The 13,860-nt window shown below is 55.1% G+C and overlaps 6 protein-coding genes across 6 annotated transcripts, besides 2 other annotated features; 4 read left to right on the top strand and 2 right to left on the bottom strand.

Moving 5' to 3' along the window:
• Positions 1-310: 310 nt before the first annotated feature.
• ACLA_008150 (glycosyltransferase family 2 protein) lies at positions 311-2,285 on the top strand (the record flags this gene model as incomplete). Its single annotated transcript, XM_001273480.1, has 3 exons — positions 311-530; positions 586-1,713; positions 1,762-2,285. 3 exons carry the CDS (start codon positions 311-313, stop codon positions 2,283-2,285), a joined length of 1,872 nt encoding a protein of 623 aa, XP_001273481.1.
• A 124-nt stretch (positions 2,286-2,409) lies between these two features.
• Positions 2,410-2,439: a microsatellite.
• Positions 2,411-2,439: a microsatellite.
• A 471-nt stretch (positions 2,440-2,910) lies between these two features.
• On the top strand, positions 2,911-4,237 carry ACLA_008140 (NADH:flavin oxidoreductase/NADH oxidase; the record flags this gene model as incomplete). Its single annotated transcript, XM_001273479.1, has 2 exons — positions 2,911-3,081; positions 3,140-4,237. The coding sequence occupies 2 exons, from the start codon at positions 2,911-2,913 to the stop codon at positions 4,235-4,237; spliced, it is 1,269 nt and encodes a 422-aa protein (XP_001273480.1).
• A 598-nt stretch (positions 4,238-4,835) lies between these two features.
• On the bottom strand, positions 4,836-6,461 carry ACLA_008130 (MFS maltose permease MalP; the record flags this gene model as incomplete). Its single annotated transcript, XM_001273478.1, has 1 exon — positions 4,836-6,461. The coding sequence occupies one exon, from the start codon at positions 6,459-6,461 to the stop codon at positions 4,836-4,838; it is 1,626 nt and encodes a 541-aa protein (XP_001273479.1).
• Positions 6,462-7,825: 1,364 nt separating this feature from the next.
• ACLA_008120 (glycoside hydrolase family 13 protein) lies at positions 7,826-9,586 on the top strand (the record flags this gene model as incomplete). The annotated part of the gene is made up of 1 exon (XM_001273477.1): positions 7,826-9,586. The coding sequence occupies one exon, from the start codon at positions 7,826-7,828 to the stop codon at positions 9,584-9,586; it is 1,761 nt and encodes a 586-aa protein (XP_001273478.1).
• Positions 9,587-9,900: 314 nt separating this feature from the next.
• ACLA_008110 (putative C6 zinc finger domain protein) lies at positions 9,901-11,746 on the top strand (the record flags this gene model as incomplete). Its single annotated transcript, XM_001273476.1, has 2 exons — positions 9,901-11,364; positions 11,480-11,746. The coding sequence occupies 2 exons, from the start codon at positions 9,901-9,903 to the stop codon at positions 11,744-11,746; spliced, it is 1,731 nt and encodes a 576-aa protein (XP_001273477.1).
• A 432-nt stretch (positions 11,747-12,178) lies between these two features.
• Positions 12,179-13,815, bottom strand: ACLA_008100 (Zn(II)2Cys6 transcription factor domain-containing protein; the record flags this gene model as incomplete). The annotated part of the gene is made up of 2 exons (XM_001273475.1): positions 12,179-12,526; positions 13,681-13,815. The coding sequence occupies 2 exons, from the start codon at positions 13,813-13,815 to the stop codon at positions 12,179-12,181; spliced, it is 483 nt and encodes a 160-aa protein (XP_001273476.1).
• Between the last annotated feature and the right edge of the window lie 45 nt (positions 13,816-13,860).

The following is a 13,860-nucleotide window of genomic DNA, read 5'->3' as shown; positions in this document are numbered from 1 at the left end:
TCGACCTATAAAACGTTCCACCTCAAAAATTGGAACAGCCCTCGAGTTCCAGACTATCTCACGAGAGGCGCAATGCGCCACAAGTTCGCAATCGACCCTCTGTCGATTTATCTGCATGGCGATCAGCACAAGAGATTTGCCTATCCCGGACTCTCGCTGGCCGAATAGTCAGCGTATCCCTTGCGTCGCCCCCCAGCTTGCTTTTCCCAGCAGCTTCTTGTCTGCATTATCCGCTCAAGAACTTGAACATTCAAACATGTCCCTGAATCTTCAGTTTATGTAGTGGAAACCGCGTACGCGACACCGCAAAATGCGCCCAGAAGATGAGTATCGGATTTTGGACATCTCTCGCGCGCCTAACTCAACCCAGGCAGGCTTGCGGGATTTCTCCAAAGATGCCGTGGTACTGTCCGCGCATGTCTCTATCTGGATATCGATCCTCTATTTCGGCTTCCGACTGTTGTGTCTGATATTTGGAAGCAGCACTGCCTGGATGTGGGCAGTTCTCATAGCCGAACTTGCACTTGCATGTACGTGAGATCTCATGGAGTTAGGGGGCTGTACTCACAAAATGACGCTTAACAGCCGACGTGCTTCTCTGGCAGCTCGTAACAATATCCGCACACAAAGCGAGTAGGGACCAGTTGAAAACCCCAACCCTGCGACTGACCGGCGACCACAACCTCCCCATTGTGGATGTCCTGATCCCATGCTGCGGCGAACAGTTACAATATATTCTCGACACGGTCCGCGCTGCCTGTGTGTTGGACTATCCGCCTGATCGATTCCGGGTGCTCGTGTTGGACGATGGGAATAGTGCTTCGTTGCGCAAAGCGGTCGAGGAACTGCGGACTGAATGGCCTAATCTCCACTACCACACCCGAGCAAACACAGATAGGAAAGGGATTGGGAAGAAGGCAGGGAACCTCAACTATGCCATCCTCGACCTCCAGGAACAGATGCTTCAGCCGCCGGATTTTGTCGCCAATCTCGACTGCGACAATATTCCTTCACCCGATTTCCTCCGCGCCACGCTGCCGCATCTGCTGCGCAACCCCAAGGTCGCTGTTGTTGGTATCCTGCAAACGTTCTATAACATCCCACCGGATGACCCGCTTGATCAAGGGATCTGGGCGTACGAAGCCATTTTGCTACCGCAACTGACCGCGCTGGGGGTGATCTTCGCCGGCGGCTCGGGATCCGTCATGCGCCGCAGTACCGTGCTGGGCCTGGGAGGCCTCCCTATGTTTTCGCATCTAGACGACCTGGCCTACTCGAGTATCGTGACCGCCATGGGTCAATCTGTCGTCGTCCTGCCAGAAGTATTGCAGTTTGGACGAGCCCCGACGTCGGTCGAAGGCCACGCCAGCCAGCGAACTTGGTGGTCCATCGGCGCATCGCAGCATCTGCTCGCCCTGAAGAACTCCCCAGCAAACACAGTCCCTGAATCAGCGCGGCGATCCGTGGCAGGGATGGGTGCAATGCACGTATACCGTGTTCTGGCGCGGTTCCTGCCCATGGTGGTGATTCCTGTTGCTCTCCTATCCGGGCAGGCATTGATCCCTGGCGCGTCGGTTTTCTTGTTCAAGGCGCAGCTACTGCTGGCAATTGCCCACCTCGCCTCCCTCTGGGGATATGATTGGCTGCACATGGCAGCAACACAGTTCCGAGCGCCACTCAAGTGGTATCAAGAGGATTTATGGTTTATTCCCGGTAAGTGCGTCCACTCGTGTCAAGGAACGGGAGAATAACAGGGCACAGGCCAGGTATATGCTTTCTTCGAGCATTTCATCCTGCCCAAAGCAGCGTCATCAGCCAAATCTAGTGTGACCGGTAGCATGGATAATCCCTGGAATGCGGCGTCTTCTAAGACTCAGGCATGGTTGAGCCGACGGATCCAGGAATTTGCCAGTCCTGTGGTTTGTTACAATGCCGCCTGGCTGATCACCACCCTCTCAGCAATGTTATACTCTTTCCTTCTCACGGGGAAGGAAGACAACCATAGGCAATTGACAACTCTGGCCTGGCCACCGGTGCTGCACATCTGCTATTTGATCGTGTCGCATAACCTCGTCCCCTTGAGGTATACATGGAGACCACCCCGGTATCGCGAGCGAAAGGATGTTCTGGGGGAGCATCCGCGGGACTCGCGTGCTTTGTTCCCACGGCTCGAGATGCGCACAGAGATGCGTTATCAGAGGTGGCCAGCATTGGGGGGCTATGGTCATCTGGCCCTTGTTCCTGTTACGCTTATTGTGTTAGGCTTGAAAGGATTAGCGTTGTAATCTACACGAAAAATGCACTCCCGAATGACCATGTCTCTTGTCTGATGGCTGAGATTTGAAGCTTTTTCAGTGACTGTATGTATCTGGTGAAAGCAATAATAATAATGAGAGAATGACGTAGACCAAAAAAAAAAAAAAAAAAAAAAAAAAAAAACCGCCAACTGGCTGCTGAGTCACCCTCGGAGACTTTTGGCGGGTGGACCGATTACATAATTCCTCCGAAGTCTCCGCCTGCTGATTCAGGCATCGATTTTGGTAACTAATGCCCTGACGAGTTTTTCTCTGCTGTGGCCAAAGAGCTGATCCAGAATGCTTGATTGCCCGTCCGATTGGGACCTGCGCAGAGAAACAAAAGATGCCGAAAGCACTACTACGTAGGCAATTCATCCGATTGCCACACCCGGTCCAATCATAGCCACCTGGCCCGACGATCTGATGCTGCCACCGACGGGGATTTCCGACTTCGTCTCCACCGCGATTGGAAATCAATGCTGGTGCCAGTGGAGTATTTCAACCGGTTTCTGTATCGGTTCAGGGAGTATAAGTAGCGGGTGATCCCCTGTATATACTGCTACTCGGTAGATCAATCGATAGTTGCATATCCAGACCCCCTAGCATCAACACCATGACTGTCCTTGATATCGACGTCCCTGCTGCCCAGGGCATCTCCTACTTCACTCCTGCCCAGGATCCTCCTGCCGGTACGGCAGCTAACCCTCAGACCAATGGCCAGAAGATCCCCAAGCTCTTTCGGCCATTGACCATCCGTGGCGTCACCTTCCAGAACCGCCTTGGTGTATGTCCTACCCCCTTTTTCCACTGGGATGGAAGACTTTATACTAACACGGCTCTAGCTTGCACCCCTGTGCCAATACTCAGCTCAAGATGGCCACATGACAGACTGGCACCTCGCCCATCTTGGTGGCATCGCTCAGCGCGGACCCGGCATGATGATCATCGAAGCGACAGCCGTCCAGCCCGAAGGACGCATCACCCCCCAGGACGTCGGCCTGTGGAAGGACTCGCAGGTCGAGCCGATGCGCCGCGTTATCGATTTTGTACACAGCCAGGGCCAGATGATCGGCGTGCAGATCGCCCACGCCGGCCGGAAGGCCAGCACTGTCGCTCCCTGGATCTCCTTCTCCGCCATTGCGACACAGAAAGTCGGCGGATGGCCGGACCGCGTTGTAGGGCCCAGTGATATCCCCTTTGCGCCTTCGTTCGCGCAACCCAAGGCGATGACGCTCGACCAGATTGAGCAGTTCAAGAAGGACTGGGTGAGCGCCACGAAGCGTGCGATTGCCGCGGGCGCCGATTTCGTCGAGATTCACAATGCTCATGGATATTTGCTGTCTTCGTTCATGTCGCCCGCCGCCAACAACCGCACCGATCAGTACGGTGGATCCTTCGAGAACCGCATCCGACTGCCGCTGGAGATTGCGCAGTTGACCCGCGACGCAGTTGGCCCTCATGTCCCGGTCTTCCTCCGCATCTCGGCCTCGGACTGGTGCGAGGAGACCCTCCCCGAGCAGAGCTGGCGGTCCGAGGACACCGTCCGGTTCGCGCAGGAACTCGTCAAGCAAGGAGCGGTAGACCTGATTGATATCAGCACCGGTGGTGTCCTGGCGCAGCAGAAGGTCAAGTCTGGCCCTGCGTTCCAGGTACCCTTTGCTGTTGCCGTGAAGAAGGCCGTGGGTGAGAAGTTGCTGGTGGCCACCGTGGGCGCCATCACCAACGGCCAGCAGGCGACCCAGATCCTCGAGGAGGAGGATTTAGATGTCGCTCTGGTGGGACGTGGATTCCAGAAGGATACCGGGCTGGCCTGGACATTTGCTCAGCATCTCAACACCGAGATCTCCATGGCAAACCAGATCCGATGGGGATTCACCAAGCGTGGTGGCACGCCGTATATCGATCCTTCGGTGTACAAGCAGTCGATTTTTGATTTTTAGACATAGATACCATATGATAAATTTATAGATAGCGATCTTTTGAAATGGCACTGTTCTGGAGACAAATATTCTTCCTCCCATGATCCCAGCCCGGTCCCATGCGGTCTGTACATCTGCAGACACCTTGCTTGAGTGTTGATCCACCTGCGGTTGCTGTGAGCAAGTGCTCTTGACATATCTTCGTGCCCCTGAGGGTCGGGAGAAGGAGGTATGTCGCGTGTATGGACACTGCGCCACGGAATGTCCCTGCTGTACGAGATTGCGTCCTTGCATTGATCGTTATCCGGGCCTGCCTCCCGTGCCCTTGCTACCCTAAGAAGAAACCCCTAGGAGGAGATCGCACCTTCCTTGATATTGCTCATGATGGCTTTGAATCAACATGTATCTAGTAGTGCTGTCCAGGTGGAGATGAATTCGCAGGCACAGACAATAAAGTAACATTGTGAATCATGCTCAGGATATATAAACACTAGGATATTAACATATACAACAATCCACAATCCCCAAGTCATGCGTCATACAGCCCTCCCCCCAAAAAAAAACGACACTATTAGAATCTGACATCTCGGATACACATCACCACCACCTCAGCCGAAGCTTAAACGCCAAGGGGATCGGCCTTCTGATCGCCCCGAGTATCCACCAAGCCGGTATCGGCCTTGGAGAAGTCGCGCGTGCGGGTCTTGCGCTCGAACAGGACATCCAGCTCCGCGTACGAACGACCTTTGGGCTCGGGCAGACGCAAGAAGGCCCAGGTGGCACAGCAGATACAGAGACCGGCCCAGAAGAAGCCGGACTTGCCGCGCCAGTTCCATCCGTCGACGTTCAGCATGTAAGGGATGATGATACCGGTAACCAGGTTGAGGATGTTGTACATGTTACGGGCCAGGACGACGGTCTTGGTGCGCAGACGGGAGGCGGGCATCTCGGAGACGAGCGAGAAACAGACAGGCCCGACGGTCGAGTCGTAGATGAAGGTGTAGACAAGGAGCATGGAGCCGGTGGCCCAGGAGAGGGCGGTCGAGGAAGCGGGGATGGAGATGAAGCCGATGACGAAGAGCACACCCGTGAGAGCGGCCAAACCGCCGACGTACAGGGTGCGGCGACCGAAGTAGGTCATCATCGCCCAGGAGGCGAAGGTACCGATGACACCGATGGCGTACTGCACCAGCGACATGGTGAAGGACTGGGAGACGGCGAGGCCGGCACGCTGGTAGAAGACGGTCGAGTAACCCATCAGACCAGCGCCGCAAAGACTCTGGGCAGCCCAAACCAAGCAGGAGATCTCCGTGCGGCGCAGGTCAACACCGCGGAAGCAGTCGAGGTAGCTGGTACCGGTCTGGGTTTGTCTCTCAAGCGCATCGGTGTAGGCAATCATCGCGACGGTTTCCTCGGCATCGAAGTCGGGGTGGCCAGGGGTGGCAAGGCGGTTCAGCGACTTGATGGCGTCTTCACGGCGGTCCTTGCGGATGAGCCACCAGGGGCTCTCGGGCGCGAGCCACACACCGATGAAGATGGGGACAGGCCAGACCCACTGGATGGCGAAGGGGATGCGGTAGGCCCACTGGTCGGTGCGGGTGTTCAAGCCCTTCAGGATACCGGAGGCGATGAGCTGGCCCAGGACCCAGCAGAGATTGACATAGGTGGTCAGGTAGGCGCGCAGCGAGACGGGGCAGACCTCCGAAGCGTAGGTGACGGTCAGGGTCTGGTACACACCAAGCGGGATACCCATGAACAGCTCGCCCACCACCAGTGTCTGAATGTTCGGCGCGAAGAAGAGGATGAAGATGATTCCGACGGTGGCAGCAAGGCAGGCCATGAGGGTGCGGCGGTACCCAAAGCGTTCAGACATGATACCGTTCAGGAACAAACCGATGATCTGACCACAGGCCATGGAGTTGGTCAGGGCGGCCTGCCACTTGGCATCGAGACCGTAGGATCCGTCCGACATGATGTGACCGTATTTCTTGTTGAACTCGGGGTAGGCGAAGAAGGAACCGATGAGGACGACGTCGTAGCCCTCCATGATGATGGCACAGGACATAAGGATCGACCAACCGACAGCCTTGCGGTAGACCTTCAAGGCCTGCAGCGGGCTCATGCTGTGTTCCTTGTCGAGGGCGGCCTGAGCCGCGGCACTGGCGACGACCTCGCCATGGCCGTGCTCAGAACTGTAGTGATTCTCCTCGACATGTTCGATGCCGGTAGACTTTTCCTTCTCCATGGCTGCGGGAGGCGCGGGGAGGGAAATGTGGAGAGGGAGTAAGGAGGGAGCAAGAGAGAGAGAGAGAGAGTAAAAGGGGGGTGGAAGGAGAGAATAAATTGGCAGATAGAGCCGCCTATGAGTTGTGACTGGGGAGGATGGGGAAGCAAGCCGCTGATCGGATCAACACTGTCGTGGAACCAGCTGGGTTTATATATGCATCGAGATCGGATGGTCGACAGCCTGCCTTCGTATTATTCTTGTAGAGTCAAAGGAGTATGTTAGGTCTTGTTCTAAAATCCTTGGAACATCAGCCCAACAGGCTTTTTGACTTGGTCACTTGGTCCGAAGCCACCTATGGCCTCTTGTCGCAATTCCCGAGTCTAGTCACAGCCAATTCCTATGGGAAATCGATGATTATCATGCTATTATTCTGCAGGTTCAAGGCCAGAGGTGGAGACTGTTTCCCCGGATTGACCATGAACCCTTTGGCTACCCCGAGATTTGACCACACACGAGCGAGTAGCGACACAACACGGTGGGCGTCATAAGACTAACGGCCGGTGACGGACAGTGCCAAGGAGGCGCAAAGTGAACCCGATGGTGTTGTTTGGCGTCTGGCTTTTTTTTGGGGGGGGGGTGTCTTAACTTCTGAAGTAGTCTCCTGAGGCTTTTCACCCCGAAAAGTGGGCGGCGAGAGGGAAAACTCGATGGAGAGGGAGTGGAACAGGGTCTGATTGGGTGGATGTCGGTCCGAGGTACGGGGGTGGTTGTTTGACGCTAATGCACGCTAGTTCTCCGAGAGGCTTAGCGGGTGGGTCTCCCTGATTATTCGTGAGTGGAGTGGAATAAGCTAGCCAATCATACCAGGCCAAGGCCCACACCCTCTTGGCTCTTGGCGAATCAATCACCGAGCCGAAATTGGCTGCCCACCAATAACATCCCCCACACCGGGGTAACAGTGGGGAGAGGCGGGGTGAGAATTCCCAAAGCGGAAGGGCCCAGATGATAGCCACTGGACGAAAAGGGCAGTTGACGGCGCATCGGAGTTGCGATAGTGGCAGATGGGGAGATAAGGTCACACCCCCTTGGGGAAATCTGGGAGAGGCTTCAACTCGGTCCGACATTCAGTCAATCAGAACGGCGGGTGCACATGGACAGTTGTCAATTGTCGTCGATCTCGACCCAACAGTCACTATATATTTCGTTCCTCTGCGCGATGGCCATGGGAGCTGGAAGTAGTGCGAGAACCCATTCATCCTGTCTGTTGGGCAGAATCATTTCCTTTCTGATACCATCATCTTGTTTGTGATTTTACTTTTTTCCCCTTCTTACGAGTAATTCTTCCTCTTTTCCTGTTGTGATACCCCCTGCCTGCCACCACCATGTCCCCCGCTCCCATCCAAGAGAAGTGGTGGAAGAACTCCATCATCTATCAGATCTACCCCGCCAGTTTCAAGGATTCCAACGGCGATGGCGTCGGTGATATCCCCGGGATCATCTCCCAGCTGGACTACATCCAGAGTCTCGGCGTCGATGTAGTGTGGCTGTGCCCCATGTACGACAGCCCCCAGATTGACATGGGCTATGACATCTCCGACTATGAGAGTGTATACGCGCCCTACGGCACAGTGGAGGACATGGAGCGGTTGATCGAAGCCTGTCATAGTCGGGGGCTGCGCATCATCCTGGACCTCGTGGTGAACCACACGTCCGATCAGCACCAGTGGTTCAAGGAATCGCGGTCGTCCAAGGACAGCCCCAAGCGGGATTGGTACATCTGGCGCCCGGCCAAGTACGATAGCAATGGCAACCGCAAGCCGCCCAACAACTGGCGCGCGGTGTTTGGCGGCAGTGCGTGGGAGTGGGATGAAACCACCCAGGAGTACTATCTGCATCTGTTCTGTGTCGAGCAACCCGATATCAACTGGGAGAACGCCCAGGTACGGCAGGCCGTCTATGCCTCCGCCATGGAATTCTGGTTGAAGAAGGGGGTGGATGGTTTCCGCGTGGACACCGTCAACATGTACAGCAAGGACCCCGCCTTCTCGGATGCCCCCATCCTCAACCCCAAGTCGGACACCCAGCCGGCCTTTTCGCTGTTCTGTAACGGGCCCCGGATCCACGAGTATCTGTCCGAGATGTACGAGGTGCTCGACAAGTACGACGCCATGACCGTCGGTGAGCTGCCCCAGACCCCGACTCTCGAGGGTGTTCTGCGCTACGTGTCCGCGGAGAAGAAGCAGCTCAACATGGTCTTCTCCTTTGACGTGGTCGATCTGGGCATGGGCAAAGATTACAAATTCCTAACCACCCCGCGCAGCTGGACCCTCCCCGAGCTCAAGGAGGCCATTGCGCGCGCCCAGAACATCCTCAAGGGCACTGATGGCTGGACCACCGTGTTCATGGAGAACCACGACCAGGGTCGCTCGATTTCGCGGTTCGGATCGGATAAGACCCCGGAGCTACGCGATGCGTCGGCCAGGATGCTCGCCATGTTTCAGTGCACCCTTTCGGGCACGCAATTCGTCTACCAGGGTCAGGAGATCGGGATGGTCAATGCGCCCGAGGAGTGGCCCATCGAGGAATACAAGGATGTCGACAGCACAAATTATTACCACATGGTGCGCGAAATGAGCAACAACGATCCCGCCCAGCTGAAGACCGCCATGCAGGCGTTGCAGCATCTGGCCAGAGACCACTCTCGCCTCCCGATGCAGTGGAGCGCCGACGCTAACGCCGGCTTCTCCTCCCCGACCTCCGAGAAACCCTGGATGCGTCCCCACGACAACTACACCGAAATCAACGTCCAGGCGCAGCAGAACGACCCCTCCTCCGTCCTCTCCTTCTGGAAGAAGATGATGCGTCTCCGCAAAGAATATTCGGATTCCTTTGTGTTTGGCATTTTCGAGATGCTGGACGAGCAGAACCCCAACGTCTTCAGCTACCTCAAGCAATCGAAACGGGGTACGATGCTGGTGGCTCTCAACTTCTCCGACACGCCACAAAAGCTCGAGCAACGATCAGACCTTCAGGGCCGGGACCTGAAACTGCTGCTGAGCACAGCTGCTGGCGAGGCGTCGGTAAGCGAGGAGCTGCGGCCATTCGAGGGCAGGATCTACCAGGTAGCCGCCTTGCCGAATTGAGCCTAGCGCACGACGCTAATGCATGCTGGAGCGGACCTCTCTCCCGGAACGGCTTAGCGCTAATGTTTAGACTTTTGCGAAATTAAAAAAATTCAAAAATTCAGTAAAGGCCCCAGACTAGGCCCAATGTAGCATAGCGTGCCTTCCCCAGTGTGGGGTCTCCTCATTCTCTTCTCGTGTCGTCGTCGGTTCGGCGGCACTTGATCTGTTAGACCTGTTGATCCCAAGAGTGGGAAGACTCTGGCACCTCTGGAGTATATCAAGTGGATCGTTGTATGGGTATGAGCAGAAAAAAAGGTGTCCGTCTGCCCAAAATGCTGGCCGCCAACAGAATGGAGTCGATGGAGCCGCTGTCGTCGCGGCGACAGCAGGTGTTCAAGGCCTGCGACCCCTGTAGACGGCGCAAGGTACGCTGCAACGGCCAGCAGCGCTGCCAGCAGTGCGAGCACCTGGACCTGCTGTGCACCTATAGTGACAATCAACGTTCCCGGTCTCGCAAGAATGCTCTGCGGCGAGGCACCGTCATCTCCGAGTGCAAGGTGCCCGTGCCCACCCCGAGCAAGAGCGAGCCGCCTTTGACGATGACCTTTGTGCCACCCCTGTCGCCCCCGGATCTCTCAGTCCCGCTCTCAACCGCCTATCTCCACAGTCTCATCCCGAAGTATATGGCCTTTGTCTACCCGTTCAACCCCATCATGACCGATGAGGAGATCCGGGAATCGATCCGCAAGATGGACGGGGATAGAGACCACGCCGCCTTTGTCCACGCGTTCACCGGCGTGACCATCGATCTGACACAGTCGAATGTCGCCACATCACATGTCTCCGAGCAGATCGACGAGCTTGCGCGTCGAGCCATCGAGCTGCGGACGTCGCTCCTCCCGGGGTTCCGCCCGTCGATTCTCCGCGCCGTGACTAGCGTGTACATCCAGATGCTGTACATGAGCCTGGGCCAGTATGACCTGGGCTTCTACTACCTCCGCGAAGCCATCAGTATGGTCCATATGCTTCGCATCCAAGACAAGGCCGTCATGGCCAGTTTGGATCTAGCCGAGCGCTCCCGGCGCCAGCGGCTGTACTGGCTCTGTTTCATCCACGAGCGCTTCATGTCCATCTTCCACTTCTCGCCCGCGACGCTGTCGCCATACGCGCAGTTCCCCGAGGAAGATGTGGGGCTGGACCCGGGCATCTCGCAGGGCTGGACGCAGGTGATCAAGACCTTCCTGCTGCTGGAACCGACGTTCATCAGCCTGTGGATCGGCGACCGTAGCCAGGTCACGGTGGCGTGGGTGGAGCAGAAGCACCGCGAGCTCGAGGACGAGCTGTGGGAGCTGGAGGTATCGAGCCTGACGGACATGCAGCAGGCGGATCTGGTGGTCACGCGGCAGTGGATGCGCACGCTGCTGTGGCAGATGGCCATGTCCAACTGCCTGCTGTCGTCGCACGCGTCGTGCCCGTCGCTCTCGCTGGAGATGCCGCTGCGGCTGTCGAGCCAGCTGCGGCAGTTTCTCACGCGGATCTCGCAGAACACCGTCCAGATCCACGGATCGTCGCTGCTCAGCAAGCTGCTCGAGATCATCAACACAATTGCGGATGTGGTGATCCATGGGCCGCAGGTGACGCTTGAGGAGACGATGAGCCGGATCGACGATATTCTATTCATGAAGGATGTGATTTTCTCGTTTCGCAACCTGCAGCAGCTCTCGAAAAAGATCCTGATCGAGAAGTTGTATTTGATCCAGGAGCGGTTTGCGCATATTGAAGGGGCCTCGCAGTTGGTTTGCGAGCAGGATATAGGATGACAGGAATATGGACTGGCTGCCTTTTTGACGATTTCCTATACCCTCTGCTCTTGTATTTATGAATGGTGGTATTACTTGATAATGATTTAAGGAGTTTGACCTGGTGAATACATGTGAAGTTGCCGATGCTCTACCAATTGTTGCCGGGCTGGTCATCATGACTGTAAAGTACCACACCTCTTCCTATCAACCCATCAACATGGCGAACGCGGAGGCCTTGAAGAAGATAGATGCGGGAAGCGTCTTCCCAAGAACTACCATCCCAGATCTCCAAACGAGCATGACGCTCTGGTACCGCCCATCCACTCTACGCAGCACCTCGACTCCCGCAATCGTCTTGAGACAGGCCGGCAGTTAAGTCATTCGCGCCGGGGAATACGAGGAAGAAGGGGAAGCGATGAGACAAATAGCATATTGCTCTTTTGTAATATGTTCTTCCCCTGTTTGACTGTCGGTAGCTGCGGTCAAATATGGCATGGTCTGTGCTTCTCAGCGAGGCAATCCTGACGGTTATATATAGTTATATATTCCCGCTCGGAATGACTTGTTGTGCAGCTAATTATTTTCTTCTGATTTTCTCAGCTCCGTCTTCCTCTGAAGGGTTATCTCATTGTACTATAGACCAGCTCTCAATTTATGTTGTTACTCCAAAGAAATAATCAACAGGCCCAGAAAGAGAAGCATTCTCTTCCACTTCTAAACTCTACGTGTCTTCAGGTCAGAATTACGAGTGATGATGCGCACCTCCAATACCTTTCTAGCTGTTTCATTTCTCATCTGCGGCTACCGGCTATGATCTGCCTGGTAAAAATCTGGTTGGTAAGATCACGTTGTCCAGAGATCCTGTGCCAGTGCTGCTTGATGATATATGAGTCGTCAAAATCGAAGACTCTGATTGACTTGCAGTACAAAATACAGCGTCCCAGTGAGGTCGGAAGATATCTTCATTCTGTGATGTCTCCAGCCATAGTACGCTCTTTATGGGAACGAGGACATCGCTCCAGGAGTACAGCTGAGCACAAGCAGCGACGGCACGTGCTATTCCCATAAACCATTGATAATAGTCTGTACCAGCTGAGGCGGCCAGTCCGATGGAAAGAAACCAGACCTCCAGAGATCCATCTATGGTAGAAGTCGACTTCAAATCATCAAGATGCTGCTTGAACCGGGCGACCATCGTGTTCAGTATGACTGCGTGGGAGTAGTATGTGGGTCCATGGATGATAAACATGTAGAGAATGATAGCGTAGCGAATGCATTGGGTCAAGGGCGATGATTGCAAGGCTTCTGGACTAGAAGCCGAGAGTAGGAGTCGGTGTATCACGAAGCATGTGAGATCATGCAGTCGTATCGTCGGAAAGGGACTGTGTTGTGCCCGCTGGAAGGCACGGCGGAGACGGAAAAAGACATTCTTGACTGCGTGATCGACGTCGATACAGCGGAGTGCGCATTCGTCGTCATCAAAGAAGGATGCATCCAATTGCCATTCGGGTATAGGGGGGATGCCGTCACCAATGCCGACATCATCCTGGGTTTCAAATTGCGGGTGGCCCATGATGAGCATCGATACCCTTGGAAAATGTAAGCATGTTATCTGTCCATGATTAAGAAGCAGAAAACGTACCAGCTAACCATCCTTGCAGTCAATGGGCTGGTCTGCCTTACTGAATTGATGCCCCCCCTCATGTCGACGAGTCTTTTCACCCCGTTCACATGCATTTCGCTCACCTTAATATTGCCTTTGCCGAACTGCGAGTGACCAATGTCAGCAACAGTAACTATAGACGACGGGAATGATCGATCTCACTTCGATGGCTGCGAGCGTGATCACCGAATTCATCGTCCCGTCTTGTACGGCCAGGGATAAGTCTTGAATCTTATGTCGCAATAGGGCTACAGAATCGGCCATGAGCATTTCAGAGGTTCGGAAGCCCCTTTGAGCCAATAGCTCCTCATCGAGACAGGCTGTCTGCAACGAGACATGAAAAAGCGCTGGATCGCCCAGAGCGAGTGGCCACCATGAGACGAGGAATGGATTTGAGGCGGCATTCAAGTCCAGAGGATAGTATTGGAAAGCGATTTTGTGTACAACTGAATTGCTAAGCCTAACTGTGATATGCAGGAACAATCGGGAAGGGGCATACAGCTATAAATGAGTCGTTGAACTTGCTGCCGGGGAAGTCTTGTCTGCGGATAAGACTCAAAGGGATCAACCGATGAGAATCGGTAAGTGGTTAAGGTGCCGAGTCCGCCATCAAGAGGAGGTGCTAGCCTGCCATCAACAGCGGGGACTGCCGTTAATGGCTCATTCGCGTAGAGGCATGGGACTTGGCGCTTAAGACAACGTGAGCAGCGTGGGGTGCGGAGGTCACAGCTATGTTTGGCTTTGGCACAGGCAGCACAGGAGCGTCGAAGCGTTTGGCGCATTTTGTGAGGGAGGTACGCTCGGCAGAATTGATTTTCAGAGGATCC

The sequence above is a fragment of the Aspergillus clavatus genome, genomic scaffold (assembly GCF_000002715.2).
Source record: "Aspergillus clavatus NRRL 1 1099423829797 genomic scaffold, whole genome shotgun sequence".
Lineage (NCBI taxonomy): Eukaryota > Fungi > Ascomycota > Eurotiomycetes > Eurotiales > Aspergillaceae > Aspergillus > Aspergillus clavatus.
Note: the sequence above shows the minus strand (reverse complement) of the source record. Positions and strands in the feature narration are given on the sequence as shown.